Here is a 19867-nt window from a genome sequence, read left to right as displayed (position 1 = left end):
AAAAATGAAAATATCCCCTCACAACTTAAATTTTATCTTTATATACTTTCTTCCTTGTCCTCAAATTAAAATGATAAATTGAAAGTTTCTATTGACATTCTTAGATTGTGTATTTGTTGTTACGGGTAAAATAACATGAAAATAAAAATTGAAAAGAAAGAACATGACAATTTGGTAACCTCGGGCTGTCCAAGTAAAACGCCGGGACTGGTTAATATGTCTATAACGGAAGATAATACGAGTGCTTGTGAACATAAAATTCGAATATAAATTATCAGCCAATCACACCAATGCATATATTTCATTCTGAAAGCAAAGCTTGTATATCTGAAATTTAACTAAAAAACACCATTTAAGGTCCATTTTCTTCAAGTAAATGACTGTTTTTAATATATGCGCATGCGCAGTAAATAAGCCTTTCGTTCCTTATGTTCTTACACTAAATTTACACCATATATGTGCACAAGAATCTTCCGACTGAACTGCTCGTTCTCACCGTGACACAGGGAATAGTGGGTAAAGGCTACGGTGACCTGATCATGGCTTAAACATATAAAACACCGTCATTTGTATTGGACCTTTAAGCAGAGAAAGAAATGAAGCCCGTCATTTCTATTCAATGCTAGGTAAATTACTGACAAACAGTATCACAAACAAAATCATGTGTTCTTGTGTGTAGTGGCTGGTAAAACATCTTGAAGTCGTTTGTTGCGCCCACATTGTTCTTGAATAATTACAAATTACAAATGTTTTCATCAAATCGAAATATCTGTAACAAAGCTTTGTCTTCTTTTGTCGATACCTTTAGTTAGCACAAGAAACTATTTCTTATCCTCAATATTAGAAGGTTCAAATCTAAATTTGAGTGAAGATGTTTTCATTTTCTCTTTATATATTCTGTCAAAATTTTCACTTTCAGCTACTGTAAAATGATTCTTCCAGTCCCCGATGATACCTGAAAGAAAATATACGAGATATTTTAGAAACTTGTGTCATCAATTATATATAATATATATTGAACTACATATCAAGGAGATAGTTTCGGTATTACACATACTAGTATATGGTCATGAGCACGAATTTAATACTTTCTTTAAGATTTATTCATAAAACGTTCAGTAGACAATATTTCAATTACTTTTGATTTTGGTCTTTTGATTTGTAAATTACAAGTTATTATTTACCCATTGAATACTAATAGATTTGTATGTGTTATTTGTTTAGAGTGGATTGATCTAGAATAGAAGGTCTGTATTACAATAAATTATTACGTTGATGGTAATTAGTGTCATACATAAACACAAACCACGAAAATATTATACTAGTACATGGATGCTGTTGGGCAAGTGTGGGATACATGATCTGTTATTACATTACGTTATTCATATAGCTGATAATAAATTCATCTTGAACAAAATATTGTTATTCATCATAAAACTGAAAATAATGAAACAACTTTATTAACATTTTTTTTTCTTTTAAGCAATATTTTATAAGAATATCAAAATGTGATATTTCTATAGTTTTTATCAATATTTGAAACATTTATGGATATTAATATCAGTTTATAATCTACAAAAGCAGCATGACTTTGCAGAGGGTGACTACTGCAGGTTCGGTTTATGTTCATGAGAGGCAATTCAATATTCAACCTATGTCATATCCTCTAACACCGACTGATGCAGTATTCAATTTTTAGCTCACTTATGTATTAGTCTGAGAAGTGACAGGAAAATGTAACAACATTCGGTTGAAGCACGGAGAAAACTTTTTACATGTGCTACCACAGCACTTGATACCTGCAGATATGAAAATAAAAATCTGGAAACGGAGATTCCTCGTGAACATTTCAGCAGGTGAAAAATGCAGACTCGATTTGATTGAGTCTGTTCAAGGGAGATAATTTTCAGGTGCAACATCTCTCAAGCCCCCAAGCACCGGCTTTAACTGTAGTACAATGTTGACACAGAACATTAAAGATAACAAATACACATTAATGTAAACTTACCTTTACGGAAAAATGAGAAGTTATTTTTTACTCTGTCTCTAGGCATATCTGCCTTCTCTGCTGCCAGGGATTTAAAAGAGCATTTCTCATTTATTGCACTAAGAAGTTCGTCGTCAGCATCAACTCCCAAGAAAGTCGCCAACCTTTTTAATTCTGCAACACCATTCTTTTTAACGAAAGGAGAAAAAGCAAATTAGATAATTGCTTATAATGGTCATTGACAGATTTTTTAAAATAACAGGAGTTTTTGAATTCTGTATTTCAAGCAGTGATAAATAAAAGAAGCGATTTTAATTTTTGGTTTCTGGGTTTGATCTAAAATTATATGCAGTGATAGGAGTAAGTACTCCGAAAGAACATTTTTGAAAATATAATAAGCGATTGTTTCCGAAATAACTTTTTTGTCCAACCCTTTGCATACAAATCAGCTGATGTACATTGTAATTATGTTTCAGCTAATGATGTTAAATTGAGTTATATAGCATGTACAATCATACAATTATATGTTATTAAAATAAAATAGGCAATATAAAGTGAAAGGGGTAAAAATATAATTGAGTTTTATGATATAATCTGAATAAAACGTATGGGAAAATGTATACATTCATTGAACATATTTGTTGAATCAAGAGACAAAATGTTTTGTACCTCTTTTATATCCTCAAAGTACACTAAATGAATTTTGTCTGGTTCTGCTAACATTGCCTTTTCAAGATCTAGTGTATACTCAAACCAACTTTGATAAGGTACTGCAAAAAACAAAGACAACAAATGAACCGCGCCATGACAAAACCAACATAATGGGTTTGCGACCAGCATGGATCCAGACCAGCCTGCGCTTCCGCGCAGTCTGATCAGGACCCATGCTGTTCGCTTACAAACCCTATTACAAGTAGGGAAACTGATAGCGAACAGCATGGATCCTGATTAGACTGCGCGGATGCGCAGGCTGGTCTGGATCCATGCTGGTCGCAAACCCACTATGTTGGTTTTGTCATGTCGCAGCTCAAATAATGTTTAAAACGATATCATAAATCTGTTGAATCGAGAATTTCAGAAATGTATTCCTGATTTTTAACATGTATTTTCTTACACTTAAAACGGGTATGTGTTTTTACATTATCCTTGTGTTTCTCCTTCGGTGTTTTTGAAACATGAATGTCATAAGACGCCTAAACGTGTAAAACTGGTGTCTTACTTTTCAATTTGACCCCAATAAACCTAAATACAACATCTTTTTAATTTGTGACGACACACTGAAAATTGCGCTGCAATAAATTTGAAAGCAACCTTTTGTCATCAAATTATTGCAATTTATAGAATTTAATTGATTTAAAGTGTAATATTTCCCATTTTATCGAATTTTATCCGCTCCTTATAGCGCCACACTCCTTAATAATAATATACATTTTATATGCTACAATTTAACATGGAAAACATAAGAAAATCTAAACTTTCGTCAGATTTTTTTTTCTTTTTTGTTTCTTTTTTACATCGTCAAAATCACAATATTTTCCAATATACTTACATTTATTTTCCAGAAAGAGCGTAAGAAAGTCAGCAAATTTGCCATTGTACTGAAACATTTTCATTCCTGCAATGTGATAATAGAGTGAGACTATCGCATCTTTCGGATTTCTAGCGATCCATATAATCTTTGTGTTCTTCTCTTTCATCTGTCTCGGTAGCATCGCAATTGGTAGATGACTGTTTAAAACTCTTGGAGATGGTTGCTCGTCCAGCTCGGCTTCAGTTCTGGCTTCTAACATGAGGCAAACTTTCATATTTGGACTTATCTCAGCTTTTCTATTCAGTAGCATTGAAAGTATTTCATAACCCCAATTAGTTCCTGAAAGATTTTTATATACGTCTATTAGTATTCGATACTGTATCAAAATACGGTATAAGTCTATAAGCTTCAAATGACCCTATAAGTGACATTGTATATCAATAGAAAAAATAGCATGAGCCGTATGTCAGACAAATGTACTGTGATTTATTGTAAAAAAATTGTTTTGCAAAATTAAGAAAAACACTTTACAACCGTCTGAAGATTAGTCAAAATCTCATGCATAAAATAAGATAGTTGTAAGATTTGAGTTTATTTTTATTTATTTTTTGTCAATACATGACAGGCGAATAAAATAATCTAAATAGATTAGACTTTAACTTAAAAAATACATTCTAAAGTAACTTTATACAGAGCTTCCTTGTACAAAGAGAAAAAATAACACAAAATAAATTAATTACCATAGTTTAATGAAATCACAAATGCCCTTGAGGATGAAAATAACGAAATAGGCCTAAAGATACCAAACAATGACGGAATTTTTGAAAAATAAACTAGTTTATAGTTGAATTAGCAAATTAGCAACGTATCGATTTTAACCACTTTTTCCTTTGTTTTACGTCATACCAACACAGTATAGGTCAGATGGCGGATTTTCAGTTTTTACTGGTGAAGGATGACCACAGATGCACGTGCATTATTTCAGGTACGAAAAGACAATTGAGTAGAATCACCGATGTTCCGTAAGCTAGCTGGATAGCTTCCTCACATGAACCAACAGCTATAAGGGACAAGTGGTTTGAAGTCAACGACCTTAACCACTCGGTCAAGGACGCCCCTTTAAACACATTGGTTCAAACTTTAAAGTGCTGGCAGACAATGGGTTTATTGTCTATGCTTTCTCACAGTTGATAAACCAGTCTATTCGCGAGAAAAGTACAAGTTTAAACATATAGGCATACTAGAAAGGAAGTAGCACGTTCTTGTAACCGGAAGACACATTTAATTTTATAGGCACGCAATACATGGTGCATTAATTACGCTTATATCCACTGTGTTTCTGTTAACAACCATTTACATTTGAAATTGTCTGGTACAAAAGATAACAAAACGTGCCTCTGCCTATGATTTGAGTAAAGTTGTACCTGATTTTGGAAATGTAGCCAACATGACGTCATCGTCACGTACTTTGATATTCGGAACATTTCTGACAATGGCGGCGGCTTCATCCGGAGGTTTCATGAACGTTGGCATTTGAAGGTCATCAACCATATACTGTTCACACATAGTACAGCCAGAGGCATCTACTACAGCAAATGTTTTGGTCGCCATCTCTCTTCACCTATTTTTAATAAGATAACCATGCTTGTTCAAGATTGTCAACAGAGGTTGAGATGTCATAAGTATATGTGATGGACATTTTCAGAGTATGAAATTGCCAAAATGATGAAAAGTAAATTCAAGTTATTTTTACCTGATGTTTGTTTACACCTAATGATGCGCAAATTGCAAATCTTTTTCAACTGTAACTATCTAAGTCTTCAGTGGAAATGATTACTAGTTTAACAGTGCTTATAGTCAATATAGGTCCCAGATCAAATACAGTACAATGTATTTTAAAAACTTTTGAGTAAAAATAAAATCGGAAAATGGGCATAACTTCGCCAAAATTAATTTTATGAGTCTGCCTTTTAAAAAATGTAAATATATCAGCGATATTTGACATATGAAAAAAAATACTGACCTATAGATCTGCATTAACAATTTTTTTAACTGTGAACGATCCTTCCTCTGAAAGGAAATTATACACAGATATAAATTGAGTTTCAACACTGCAGTATATTATAATATTATGCACGTACATGTGTGTAACAATCCTGTGTTGAATAACTAAATATTCATATCAGTATCACCCGTTATTAATGTCAGGTTTAATTGTTTAAACTTCACGTTAAATAGAGCGTTACATTGAATCCGTTTGCTGTAAAGTCCGATTGTTATATAATACAATGTATATTGAACTGTAAATTACACAGTCAAACCTGTAAGCATAGCCAACCTGAGCATGGTCTGTATATCTTTATTTAGGGGTTATTTTATTCCATTTTATAAATAAAACATTATGAAAGGTTATCAAAAAAGTGGATTTTATTTGCAAGGTTATCTTTATTTAGAACTGGTCTTAAAGCCAGGTTTGACTGTACATACCTCCTCTTCAGTAAGTTAGTCGGGTGCTTATCCTTTTCTTTGTAACAGAAATCCAGTTAGGAGATTAGATACAGGTCTAATCACATAAAATGACCCACAGGACTGCGTGTTGACCAGCCTGCATGAAGATAACAATTAAATGTGAAAAGTAGTAGAAATGTAACGGATTTTTCTCATAAAGACAAACCTCTTATTATAACTGAGTGAAAACAGGGGCGGGGTCCCAAGAGCAATAAAAGCTGAACATCGCATACTCGGTTTTATTGAGCAATGTGGCCATACCACGTGACTTTTCGGGTACGGAACACGCCGATTTTTCACCCGATTCAGGTATGTTTTTTATTCATAACTTATTTATTACTCAACCGATTTTGATCAGACAAGGCGCAGAGTACCCGTAATTATATCAGTTTTCCACGGTATATCAAAATTCTGTAAACCTCTGAATGGTTTTTGAGAACATTCGAGTACAGTTTTCTTCTCATAGCCGGGGCCGAGGGGAACGGTACACACTCATTTGTCATAACAAGCGATTTCTTGCAAGTCATATGTTTTTTGTCACTATTTTATAGAAAAATACATGTTAAATCTGATATATTTAATATGCCCAATGTATCGAGTGAATGTAGTGATGTTTAAGCATATTTTCATAAAGTTATGTTGAAATGGTACGGAACACACTGTTATTTGAAAAGATACGGTACACACACAATTTCTGTCTTTGAAATAATTCTAAAATAAAGTATATGAAAATTTACTTTGAATTTACTTTGTGAGTGATTTGTTTTCATAGTTATACATTTTATTTAATTTAAACGAGAATACTGGGATCTGTTTTGCAATGTATCATTATGCTTACAGTTTGATGTAAACAGGATTACTTAAAAAAAAATAAAAGAACATTTTGAGAGTACGTAGCGCAAAATTCGATTTTAAATGTTAAACAATTAATATTTGGCTAAAAAAAATGGTAATTATTTTAGGGAGGGATACGGAATACATTCAAAATTGTGTTTGTTTTGTTTTTCATTTGAAATAATTATGTTTTTTTTCTGATTATAAAACAACTTATGAAATTCATGGACATCTGTTATGTGCGATTATTCTTCCATTTAATTTTTTGTTCGAATATATAAATGACTGTCTTAACCGAGTATGAAAATAAAAAAGCAAACAAGCAACTAAATGTTGATCAAATCTGGAGAATTTGGAGAAAAAAACGCTGGTTTTGATGAAAGTGGATTTTTTAAATCACGAAAAAGTTTAAAGTATTTTTCTGCAACATGATATTTGGTATTATTCATCTGCCAGGGTCCCAAACTAACTGCATGTATTTAATTATCAAATTATCTACATATGGACAAAGATATTCCGCAGTTTTACGTGCAATCAAAATAAAAAGCCAGATAAATTGAAGAACCCATATGGAACAAGGTCTGTTATATAACGTAACGTAGTTTACACAAGGTTACCTCGTTACATATGCATGTAAGAAATTTTGGTGAAATTATGCCTATCTTGGACTTTCATTTAAAGATGCTTTAAAAACATGATTTCATGGATATGTGTGCGTGCGTGTTTGTGTTAAAAATAAAATGATTAAACAATGTCTTACGAGGATAGTGCACTCCATGTACACTTTTGATATTTTTAATAATACCCATTTTGTAAATTAAATGCTATGGAGGCTGCGTTCTATTTTATATACTACATGAAGTAGGTACGAGACCACATATGACTTCGATGTTTCGATTTTTTATGTGAGAAAGTTTTCTAACTAAAAGAACGTCGGTCATTCTACTCAGGTGCCTGTTCGTACCTTTATATATACCTAAAGGGGCACTTGTAAAACTGGAAAGTCGCCACATGATCATGTCAGTTTTGGTGAGCCGTGAAACCAAACCAAAAATAACGTATATTACCTGAATTAAAAGTTATTCTTAAAGCTTCATGCCTTTAAACATAAAAAAATTAAGCCATGACAACTACATTTTTATTTGTTTGGGTCGTCAGACCAAACAAATAATTGTAGCGAAATTTCAGACTCTGATATGCTTATTTGCAACATCAGAAAGTAGTCCGAACTCCTGGAAGCGGTTACTTATCTTTATAAGTACTCTAACACCGAAAAAATAAGGGGAGATCACTGCGTAAAGATAGTCAAATGACAGGCGCATTAATTTTCAAGCATTCTCAGGGGAAGAAAAGTACTTCCCGATTGGTCAAAAATTTCAAATATTGTGTCATTCTTTACGGATATAAATGCAATATTAAGCTCCATGATTATTTACACCAGTGTTAAACGAAATGAATAAGGGTTACAAACCCTAATTTAGAATGATATGGTTTCTTCAGGCTGTTATCGTGTAACCTCCCCGTGGCCGAGGGGATAATTACACGCTCGTTTAGAAAGAGAGAGAGAGAGATGTCCTGAGCTCAAATCCCATTTAAGGCAACTCATGTTTTTATTTATTTTTGTTTTTTTTGTTTTGTTTTTTTCAAGCCAAATAAACATTGAAATGAATATCAGTGTTGCAATAAGCATTATAGCCAATTTACTACAGTTATAACACTGGAAACAGCATTGGTGGCACTATACAAAAACAAATTGGTTTGTAATCTCATAACCTTCACCTTTCTGACATTCTGAGACCCAAATAAATTCAGCGCCTTCTGTGTTTTGATTTAATTCAACATGACCATGATACTGCAAAACTGTACCTAGTGACTTATTATTAACAAAATATAAATACATATAATGTTATCAAGTAATGATATTTTTCCGCGATTTAGGTCATGACATTGTTTTATTTTTTCAGGAGGAAGCAAATAGACATATCTTAGACTTACACTTCACTAAAACTAAAAGAAATGAAAACAACAACAATAAACACAGCATTAAAACAACATTTCTTTCTCTAGAACAATCATGAAACGCAACTACATGATTCCTTGAAGATCGAAGTGTTTAACATACCATAGGTGATTTTAAGTACTAGTAGGACAATTACTACTGAAATATAATGCACAAATACATATTAACATTTGAAGTAAGCATAATGGTACATTGCAAAACAGGTTCCAGGTTCTTGTTTAAATTAATAAAATGTATAACTATGAAAAAAATCACTCATATTATAATTTAAATTAAATTTCATATATTTTATTTTAGAATTATATTAAAGACAGAAATTGTGTGTGTACCGTATCTTTTCAGATAACAGTGTGTTCCGTACCATTTCAACATAACTTTATGAAAATATGCTAAAACAATCACTACATTCACTCGATACATTGGACATATTAAATATATCAGATTTAACATGTATTTTTCTATGAAATAGTGACAAAAAACATATGACTTGCAAGAAATCGCTTGTTATGACAAATGAGTGTGTACCGTTCCCCTCGGCCCCGGCTATGAGAAGAAAACTGTACTCGAATGTTCTCAAAAACCATACAGGGGTTTTCAGAATTTTAATATACCGTGGAAAGCTGATATAATTACGGGTACTCTGCGCCTTATCTGATCAAAATCGGTTGAGTAATAAATAAGTTATGAATAAAAAACATACCTGAATCGGGTGAAAAATCGGCGTGTTCTGTACCCGAAAAGTCACGTGGTATGGCCACATTGACTGAATGTGTTTTAAAGTCGGCCTTAAAAAACAACCAAACTCTTACCGGAACCCTTAAAGACGTATAAGGAAAAGGCCCTTAAAGTTACGAATGTCAGCTTCAGCCCACGGATCGACTATGCAATCTTTTTCAGACCACACAGACCACAAGCAAACTATACTTACCGGTTTAAATGTCATTCATATTGTCAAAGAAATTCCGCCATGTTGTATACTACTGAAATATCTTGTAATTAATACCTTTCTACATGTATATGGAATCCAATATTTGATATTTAACAATTTAACATCCGTAAAAAACTTTAAACATTGTAAACTTACAAAAGATAGAATATACGAGTAAATATCATGCATACACATGCATACCTAAACGTTTAACTTTCTTTTATCAATATGTACGAATACTCTCCGTATTTTTTTATTGTACCCAGCGTTACATAATGCCTACCTAAACACTTTACAGCATTTAAAAACTATCGTATGGAACGCAAACTTTACATAATTTCAAACATTTAAAGGTACATGTATCGAACTAAAACTGGTTTATTTGCATATCGTATATTAGAAAACATGGAAAAAGAATCATAAAAATAATGTTGTTGAACCCTGTATTGAATTTTACGTTTATTTTTTTGAAATATTAAAATCATGTGCATATTTTTGCAACTACAAAGTATTTTAATAGAAACAAAATCTTAAGTCTGAAGTAAATCCTTTAAAAGTAAAGAAGAAGTAAATAAGAACGACAAACAAAATTTATTTCCTACTCAATTTTTCTCGTCTCAGTTCATTTCAACCGTTCTGTAATTCTTTTATTTCTATTATTGTGAATGTCGTTTTAGCTCAAAGAAAAACATTTAAGTTATTGAAGTTTGTTCCAATCGAAATTTTAATAAAAAGTTAATAAATGACAACGTTTTGTTGATACGAAATACCCGATTCAGCAGATTTGCAATACCTTTGGAAATACGAAAGAAACATAAAATCCGAAAAAAAGAACCGGAATAGAGCCTTCTTATCTAAAATATTTTTGCAAACATTTATTATAAACAAACCATTCAATCATTAGCGGTTATATAACTTCTTCATAAATACGGCACCTGAGGTCTTCCTCCTCCGGTAAAGCTGACCTATACTTTGTCGGTGTGACGTAACCTCCCTACCACCCCCCCCCCCCCAAAAAAAAAAAAAAAAAAAAAACACACACACACACACACACAAAAAACAACAAAGAATTTGTAGAAATATTATAAAATCAAAGCACTGAAAGCACTGAGGTATACACTGCTTGAAAATACGATGCATTTTTGTCAAGGCCATGTTGATTTTAATCTACTGTCCGCAATATCAATAGGGGTCATTTTCTGCCCAAGGTCCCTAACAAGTGACTCAAATTCTTTCAAAGCTTTTAATGAGGCAAGGAAGAGGTGATGTTCCAACAGACTAGGGCAGTGAATTGCCAGACAAGTTGCTAGATGAAAAATAAAGAAATTCATTTGTGAAATACCCGTTTATTGACTGCAGTATAGAATATTGAAACAGTTATAGCGAGCTCGAAGAGCTGGCCGGATGGGCCTGCGCGCAAAGCGAGCCTTACGGTAACGCGAGTACCTGCTAGATAGTGATGGTTTTATAAACTTTCGTCCTAAGCACTGAATTGACACATCGTAACTTTTCGAATTACAAGATAACAATAAAAGCCGAGGTATTCTGATTGAAAACGGAAGCGTAGATTGGTGCCCTGCGCACTTATATGGGAACCAAAATAGGGCATGGAACCAGTGTATAAAATACCAAATCCAAATGACAATTTTAAAACGGAAAATGTAAAATAAAAATGAACGATTGTTCTATACTTTCACCGTAAAAGTAAATCGAGTTTGTTTGAGGCTTTGCCTTTTTCATACTATTGAGTCTTCAGTGTTGTTATCTAATGAAAGAACTCTATAGAAAGTCAATTAATTGAATCATCCTTCAAGACTTAATTACCAAATTTAAGTACATCCTTTTGTATAGCTTTCCGTGTTACAAATATATGTACTGTACTTTAATCTTATAATATGTATATTCTGGTGTGTTGTATTCATCATAATCAAATGAATTACGTATAGATTACAAAAATTCTAATATAACATTTAACCATAGTATATCTTTTAACTTGAAAGTCAAAGAACTTATATCTTTCGTTTCCAGACTCCTTAAGATTAATCAAAAATTAGATGCGTGGACCATATCAAAAAAATCTTTTGTGTAATTTTACTAATTTTGCAATGGCCAAGGGTTTAAATGGAGGTTACTGTTGCGCTTAAAATATAGTCAGTTAGAGTGACTTCCCCTGAAAACAAGAAAGTGACTGTGGCGCTACAAAATGAATCGGTTAGAGTGACCTCTTCTGATAACACTGCAAATGGCTTAAGGGTTCAAATGGAAGGTGACTGTTGCGCTCATAAAAAAGTCGATCAGAATGATCTCCCCTGATGACATTGCAAATGGCGTAAGGGTTCACAAAGGGTGGTAACTGTTGCGGTAAAAAAAAAGAGTCGATCAGAGTGACCTCCCCTGATAACATTGCAAATGGCGTAAGGGTTCAAAGGGTGGTAACTGTTGCTGTCAAAAAAAAGAATCGATCAGAGTGACCTCCCCTGATGACATTGCAAATGGCGTAAGGGTTCAAAGGGAGGTAAATGTTGCGCACATAAAAAGAGTCGATCAGAGTGACCTCCCCTGATGACATTGCAAATGGCGTTAGGGTTCAAAGGGAGGTAACTGTTGCTGTAAAAAAAAAGAGTCGATCAGAGTGACTTCCCCTGATGACATTGCAAATGGCGTAAGGGTTCAAAGGGAGATAACTGTTACGCACATAAAAAGAGTCGATCAGAGTGACCTCCCCTGATGACATTGCAAATGGGGTAAGGGTTCAAAGGGAGGTAATTGTTGCGCACAAAAAGAGTCGATATCAGAGTGATCTCCCTTGATGACATTGCAAATGGCGGAATGGTTCAAAGGGAGATAACTGTTGCGCACATAAAAAGAGTCGATCAGAGTGACCTCCCCTGATGACATTGCAAATGGGGTAAGGGTTCAAAGGGAGGTAACTGTTGCGCACAAAAAGAGTCGATATCAGAGTGATCTCCCTTGATGACATTGCAAATGGCGGAAGGGTTCAAAGGGAAATAACTGTTGCACACATAAAAAGAGTCGATATCAGAGTGATCTCCCTTGATGACATTGCAAATGGCGTAAGGGTTCAAAGGGAGGTAACTGTTGCGCACATAAAGAGTCGATATCAGAGTGATCTCCCTTGATGACATTGCAAATGGCGGAAGGGTTCAAAGGGAGATAACTGTTGCATTCATAAAAAGAGTCGATATCAGGGTGATCTCCCTTGATGACATTGCAGATGGCGGAAGGGTTCAAAGGGAGATAACTGTTGCGCACATAAAAAGAGTCGATCAGAGTGACCTCCCCTGGTGACATTGCAAATGGCGTAAGGGTTTAAAGAGAGGTAACTGTTGCGCTCATAAAAAGAGTCGATCAGAGTGACCTCCCCTGGTTACATTGCAAATGGCGTAAGGGTTCAAAAGAGAGGTAACTGTTGCGCTTCATAAAAAGAGTCAATCAGAGTGATTTCCCTTGATGACATTGCAAATGGCGTAAGGGTTTAAAGGGAGGTAACTGTTGCGCACATAAAGAGTCGATATCAGAGTGATCTCCCTTGATGATATTGCAAATGGCGGAAGGGTTCAAAGGGGGATAACTGTTGCATTTCATAAAAAGAGTCGATATCAGAGTGACCTCCCGTGATGACATTGCAAATGGCGGAAGTGTTCAAAGGGAGGTAAACGTTGCAGTCAAAAAAAAGAATCGTTTCAGAGTGACCTCTCCTGATGACATTGCAAATGGCGTAAGGGTTCAAAGGGAGGTAACTTTTGCGCTCATAAAAATAGTCGATTAGAGTGACCTCCCCCTGATGACATTGCAAATGACGTAAAGGCTCAAGGGGAGGGTACTTTAACATTTAAAATAGAGTCAGTAATACTAACGGCGTAAGGGTTCAAAACAACTTTGCCTAATTTGCATATAAGAAGTTCTAAAAAAGTTATTCTGAATTAAGTCTTTTGAAGCACCTCCTATATAAGATTTTATTTGTCATAATTAGGATTTTAAAATCGGAAAAAAACCCTATGTTAATGTTAAAAGTTTATGAGTTTTCGACCAGGGCCAACCCATACAGTCCGGGAACCTTTTTTGAAAAAAAGGGGCCCCGTGCGACACATACACGATCACAGATCCCCCTTCCCAGAAGGGGCAAAGAGGGGCCCCCCAAAAGGGGATTTTAAAAAAGCCCCCCCTTTAATATTGAAAAGGAGGTAAAATCTTTTTAAAATTTTTTAAACAAAAAAGACCAAACAACGGTTTATCATTAAGGGTTTTTAAGCCAATTTAAAAAAGGAAATTTTTATTTTTAAATTTTTGAGTTTAAAAGTTTTTTTTTTACTTTTCTTTTTTGGGATTAAAAATATTTAAATTTTCCAAAAAAGAATTTCAAAAACTTTTTATATGCATTAATATTGGGAGATATTTTTCAACGTTGTTTTTTCAAATATTTAACCTGGGGCATTTTTGCCGGAGTACTGTCCCAGGACGATAACTTAAGCCTATGTTTACATAAAAATTAATACCAATGCAAAACCTTAAAGTAAACGTCATATTTTCATGTGCCTTGATAGTGCAGTAGGCAGAGCCAGCGTCCGTGTCAGTGTTTTCAAGCATTAAGATGTTCCTATCATAGTTACCATTTCATTTGAGTGTTTTATCATGTATCTTTTTCTTATTTGGCCAGTTTTGTTTCCAATAGTTAGATAGAATATTTTTGTACAAAGGTTGATATGCAGTTGTGTTAAGTTTTGGGAAAACGTCAAACATCAGGAAAAAGCATTATCAGAAATGTAAGAAATATAATGAAATGTGTTATATTCAAATTATATTTCGTAATCGTAGTGTGTTTAAAATTGTTTGATTTTTAAAATGTTAAATAAAATTTTAAAAAATCACTAGAAATGTAGTTAGTTTCTTTATAAAGAGTGGAACAAAAACGAAATAAAAAAGAAACATAAAATAGAAGTAGAAATTTATAAGAACCAAATACATGTATATTCAAATGATCATACAAAAGACAGACAAAGTGAAAAAGGGAGAAAAACAGCAACAACAACAACAACACCATAGTAACATGGGAGAGCGAAGAGTTCAAACATAAACGTGCAAATAATTCAAGTTACTGTGAACTGAGCTTTTAAACGATGGTACATATTTTTTTAGAATTAAACTATATATACAAAATGTAGTTGTTGACACTTTCAATCTCAAATAATATGCATACTTACCCTTTACTGAACTTTCCCCAAGTACCGTTAAGACCAAATTATCATGATAATACACATTCAATTTTTATACTTAAATAGAAAAGGTAATGTGATGGGTTGCAAGAGATAAACTTGAGCAGCACGCAAATGTGACACTGGTAAGACTACATACATCCTCACAGTGATTACCTCCCTTGGCAGATTGTTCTGATCAAGGGGGTCACTGCGTAGGATTTTTTTTGTAGAGAATTACAATAAATTCCTCTTTGGTTAAAACTTACTTTATTTAACAATGCTTACAATTTACATACTAGGAAATGAAACAAAATTACCATAAGCTTAAGATTCTACTGGAAAACCTATTTATCTTATAATATCAGAATCTATTCAGTTGTGGTATTTATTAATTTTATTAATTAATAATAAGATAATTGCACATTTTAGATGTGACCTCAGGGGAAATTATCTATCGCTGATTTCTGTTGTAAGACCCCTACAACTTGACCGGCAGGCGGCCCGTAATGCAATTTAGGCATAAAAGGCCTAGATCATGTCGTTGAACTAGATCTAGAAAGTCTTGTATCACTGTATTAAATCAACTGTTAGTCTTTGAATATTCTACTTGCACGGAACATTGCAATGTTTAAGGAATTCATATGTAACTTTATAAGGTTTGTTAACGGTCTTTTATCAGTTGGAATCGAAAAACAAATTTCACATGCAGTGAAGTAGTAGTAAACACTAGGATAAAATTGCCAAAAAAGTCATTGATATCTTTATTTTTTTCAGGTATTTCATGACCATATTATAGAAAAAAATCATTACGCAATAATTTAGTGGTTTTAGTAAAATGATTTGTCCGGTAATGAATTTGTAGGACGTAAGCCTACAATCAGCCTTTTGCCTTGTTTTTCCTTAATATGAATCAACCTGGTGCCCTAAAAAATTTCGAGGTTGTCATAAAAATACGTACTACTTATTCACTACTGGACAAAACATTTTACTGGACTAAAATATTTTGACAAACATTTATTATAAACAAACAATTTCATCGTTAGCGATTATATAGATACTTCATAAATATTAAAAATATATGAAAATTATAAACTTTGTATATAACTGATAATAACAGATAAGTTCGTTTTCTTGTTAAAAAAAACTTTGCTTTTCGCTATTTTCATGCACATGAGTAAGCGGAAAAGTGGACGTACAGATGTGGTTCCGTTTATGTTTGACAAAATGTATATCTCTTTAAAACGTCGTAAAATAATCTGCAGGATGCATGGCAATATAAAACTTAGAATTTAAACAGAACTTAAGTATCTAGAATTTAACTTGATAGTATAAGAACTTATGAAAGAAGATAATTCGTTTCCAAACTCCTTAGATCAATTAAAAATTGGACGCGTATACCATGTCAGAAAAAATCCTTTATGTCATTTTACTAATTTGACAATGGCCAATCAGATTCCGAGATTTCAGATTGTTATTTTAAAATGACTAATGAAATTTTTACATAAACTCAGTTGTTCCCTGGAAATATAACAGGGAGTCAAACTGAAAAGAGATCGGCCTACGGCCGGAATAATTCGAAATAATTTTAGTAAGAACTAATTCGATAGCAGAAACTAAACTTGGCTAGTATTTAATTATTTTCAAAGCAGAACATTGAATTTTAAGAGATGAAACTGATTCAAACAAATGCATGCTATACATATAGCCACAGATCAATTTAACCGAAGTACATTTTAGCAGTTAACTAAAACTATGGTGGCTGATTTGTGCCATGCGTGTTTTCGCCCCGCGACATCGCCATTTTAACTTGTTAATTTTCGACTTTTCGCTTGGCGGGGCCGCTGGGCGAAAACACACTAATTAGCGGCAGCGCGGGGGGTTTATTTATTAAACTTATCCTCGCGCACCCTCTAATTAGCGTCCCTCTTATAAGCGTGTTTTCGCTACCCGCCCCAGCCATTTTATTTCTTAAATCTCGCTCCGCGCCCCTATGGGGCGACGTTTTATTTGTTAAACTTCGCCCCCCCCCCCCGATCGCTAATGAGCGGGATTTCGCTCCGCGTCCCCGCTATTTTAAATGGTTAAATCTCGACTTTTCGTTTGGGGTTCGCGGGACGAAAACACGCTATTAAGCGGGGGCGCGGGGCGAAATTTTATTTATTAAACTTCGTCCCGCACCTCTGCTAATTAGCGTGTTTTCGCTCCGCACCCCGTCGTTTTATTTCTTAAATCTCGGTCCGCGCCCCCGCGGGGTAAAGTTTTATTTCCTTGAACTTCGCTCTGCGCCCCCGCTAATTAGCGACTTTTCGCTCTGTGGCCCGTCATTTTAACTTGTTCATTCTCGACTTTTTTGCTTGGCGGGATCGCGGAGCGAAAAACACGAATGACACAAATCAGCCACCGTATAAAACTGCTCAATAGTGAATTTATCTACAAAAAATGAATTCAGATACATTTGTAACTGTTGAGCACTTCAAACTTAATAATTGAGTTTATTTCAATTTGGCGTTCCATACTGACGCTTATTCTTGATGGACCTCGAAATGGAATTTATATGAATTATTTCCTTATTGAAACTATCACATCACTATTGGATATCTTTAATAGTTTCCAGTTCAAATTAGACAACTTCCATTAGAATTTCATAATTTTCAATAAATTTCTATGATAAAAAGATGAGCATAGTATATCTTTAAGACGGCATTGCTAATCGTGCATCGATTAGGTGAAAGACCACATGTTAACATGGAAAAAACTAGATTGTGGGTAATTCCAAAGTTTATTTTTATCATTTTATGTTAAAGTTTATATCAAAATGTTACACTCTAATCGTCATACATTTTTTTAATTGATAACAAACTGCGAATTGTTTGGAGAAAAGTACAGTAGGTTCCATTGTCATCTTTCAGTTCAAAACAAGAATGACATTATTAACTAAAGAAATAAAAATGTTACAAAACAACGATTTTTCACCAAAATTAGGTGACAGACCACATGTTAACATGGAAAAACTAGATTCTGGGTAATTCCAAAGTTTTTTTTATCATTTTTTGTTAAAGTTTATATCAAAATGTTACACTCTATAGGTTCTTAAAATGTCTTTCTTTTAACTCCATGTGCGGGTCGTTTTGGAAGATAACCTCTCATGGTGGTTGAAATATCCGACTGATGAAAAGGAGAATAAAAAATATTTTCTAGAGGCTCATCATACCAAGAAACAAAATGTGACCATTTCAAATTGTCTACTAAAAATTGAAGACAAACTCAACGTGCATACTGTAGGTCTGCTTAATGAGAATGCTAAAATATCTAAAACAACAATAAATGCATTGAAAATTAGATTAAACAAGTTATTATGGATTGGTTTTTAGAAAAATTTGAATTCGGTACGGGCATTTTATGTACAGATAATGTACGGTTATACGGGGTTTATACAACTTTGGATAATATCCGAGTTCACCGAATAATATTATTTTCGTTAGCAACGACTCGTCAAAATGGTAAGTCTTTTTTTTTTTGCTCTTTTTTACATTAACTAATTATATATTTGCAATAATGAAATATATTTTCAATTCCTCTAAGACATAGTTCAGTTGAAAAATATATACTTACCGCCTTTTTCATTTCAGTCGAAGGGAACAACTATAAAAGATGCTATCGCCAAGTTCGTAAGTAAAATACTGAAATAGATCATTTTACATGTTTTTATAATAAAATGGAAGTCTTCAAAGCACTTAGTAAATCGTGAATTGTACTGTCATAATAATTAATTCACAAACTTGTTCACCATTGTTTCACTAAAATAGGTCAGTTTTGGGCAATGAACATAAACACATTATCCTATAGAGCATCTGCATTATAATTTGTATCTATTTGGGAACCATAAATTAAACCTACATAAAGTCGTCTTTCAAGATCCTTTGTATTTTTTTGTAGAATGCACATTCTACATTGTAGTTTGAAGCACAAACCCATGACATGTTAATATAGAATGAGTAGAATGCACTTTACCATGTTTACTGCTACCCCATCATAGGCGCCATGTCAAAAATTGAAATATTGCGGCCATTTTTATCTGAGACTTAATGAAATGTGCCGTGGGGAGGCAGGACACTCATGTTTGTATATTGGTTAGGTGACAGCACAGCCATTATCAAGGCTTTGAACAAAAACAAAACCAGTTAAGCAGTGGCATGATAATTAAGCAATAGATTCCGTTAGATTAATCATACTAGTTACAGAAACTTCAAGTCTATTTATATATACTAGTAAACGTGCATTTTCCTATTTCTTTAGTATTAATTGCACCAATGTGGATTTACGAGGGTGAAAGAGGACCTCTGCCTACAGTTAAGTTTGATGGGCAAACCTATTATTCCATATTTGGACTCCAGTGCTCCAACTTTTTACTTGTGTCACCTACTTTCAAATAACTCTTACAATATTGTAATTACAAAATTTTGATAGGAGGAAAAGGAAGGCTGCAAAGCAAGTGAAGCTGCACATGTGGTCATGTATGCACAAATTCCACCCAGTAGAAAAGATGGATGCATCACTGTCAACATTGGCAAAATGCGAGTAAGTGTTCTTTCTCTTTAGGTGACAAAATCTTTATTGTATACAATTTTTTTAATGTTATTTCTCCTATTTAATAATTTTCAAACAGTTATTCTCTGTATCTGAAAAGTCTTGTACAGCCGTTGACATTATTATGAAATTAGCTGTTATTTGTAGAGAAAACAGGATATAACTGAAGAAATACAGACAAGTATATAATGCTGAAGCCCAACAGTTTAAGGTGGTAATATAGGCTTTGCCGCAAAACATTTACCAAATATTTTGG

The 19867-nt window shown here is 33.7% G+C and overlaps 1 protein-coding gene and 1 long non-coding RNA gene across 2 annotated transcripts; one reads left to right on the top strand and one right to left on the bottom strand.

The window, feature by feature from the left end:
• Nucleotides 1-278: 278 nt before the first annotated feature.
• Nucleotides 279-10074, bottom strand: LOC132755414 (sulfotransferase 1E1-like). Its single transcript, XM_060746281.1, has 8 exons — nt 10010-10074; nt 6006-6123; nt 5542-5588; nt 4943-5139; nt 3537-3857; nt 2657-2757; nt 2009-2174; nt 279-955 (listed from the first exon to the last, which is right to left on the bottom strand). The coding sequence occupies exons 4-8, from the start codon at nt 5127-5129 to the stop codon at nt 822-824; spliced, it is 909 nt and encodes a 302-aa protein (XP_060602264.1). The 5' UTR covers nt 5130-5139; nt 5542-5588; nt 6006-6123; nt 10010-10074; the 3' UTR covers nt 279-821.
• An 8362-nt stretch (nt 10075-18436) lies between these two features.
• On the top strand, nt 18437-19628 carry LOC132755413 (uncharacterized). Its single transcript, XR_009629206.1, has 3 exons — nt 18437-18524; nt 18654-18692; nt 19492-19628. It is a non-coding gene; the product is annotated as an uncharacterized LOC132755413 (long non-coding RNA).
• The last annotated feature ends 239 nt before the right edge of the window (nt 19629-19867 follow it).

The sequence above is a fragment of the Ruditapes philippinarum genome, unplaced genomic scaffold, assembly GCF_026571515.1.
Source record: "Ruditapes philippinarum isolate M1 unplaced genomic scaffold, ASM2657151v2 ctg4911_1_1_1_1, whole genome shotgun sequence".
NCBI classification, from domain to species: Eukaryota; Metazoa; Mollusca; class Bivalvia; order Venerida; family Veneridae; genus Ruditapes; species Ruditapes philippinarum.
This window is presented reverse-complemented; position numbering and strand designations above follow the sequence as displayed.

What these genes read in the sequence shown, in the direction of transcription:
- LOC132755414 (XM_060746281.1), bottom strand. Translation starts at nt 5,129, where the DNA reads ATGGCGACCAAAACATTTGCTGTAGTAGATGCCTCTGGCTGTACTATG. An exon ending in GCTCTTTCTGGAAAATAAAT is followed by an intron (nt 2,758 to 3,536) that starts GTAAGTATATTG and finishes TGTTTTTTGCAG; the next exon opens with TACCTTATCAAAGTTGGTTT. An exon ending in ACTTTGAGGATATAAAAGAG is followed by an intron (nt 2,175 to 2,656) that starts GTACAAAACATT and finishes TTCGTTAAAAAG; the next exon opens with AATGGTGTTGCAGAATTAAA.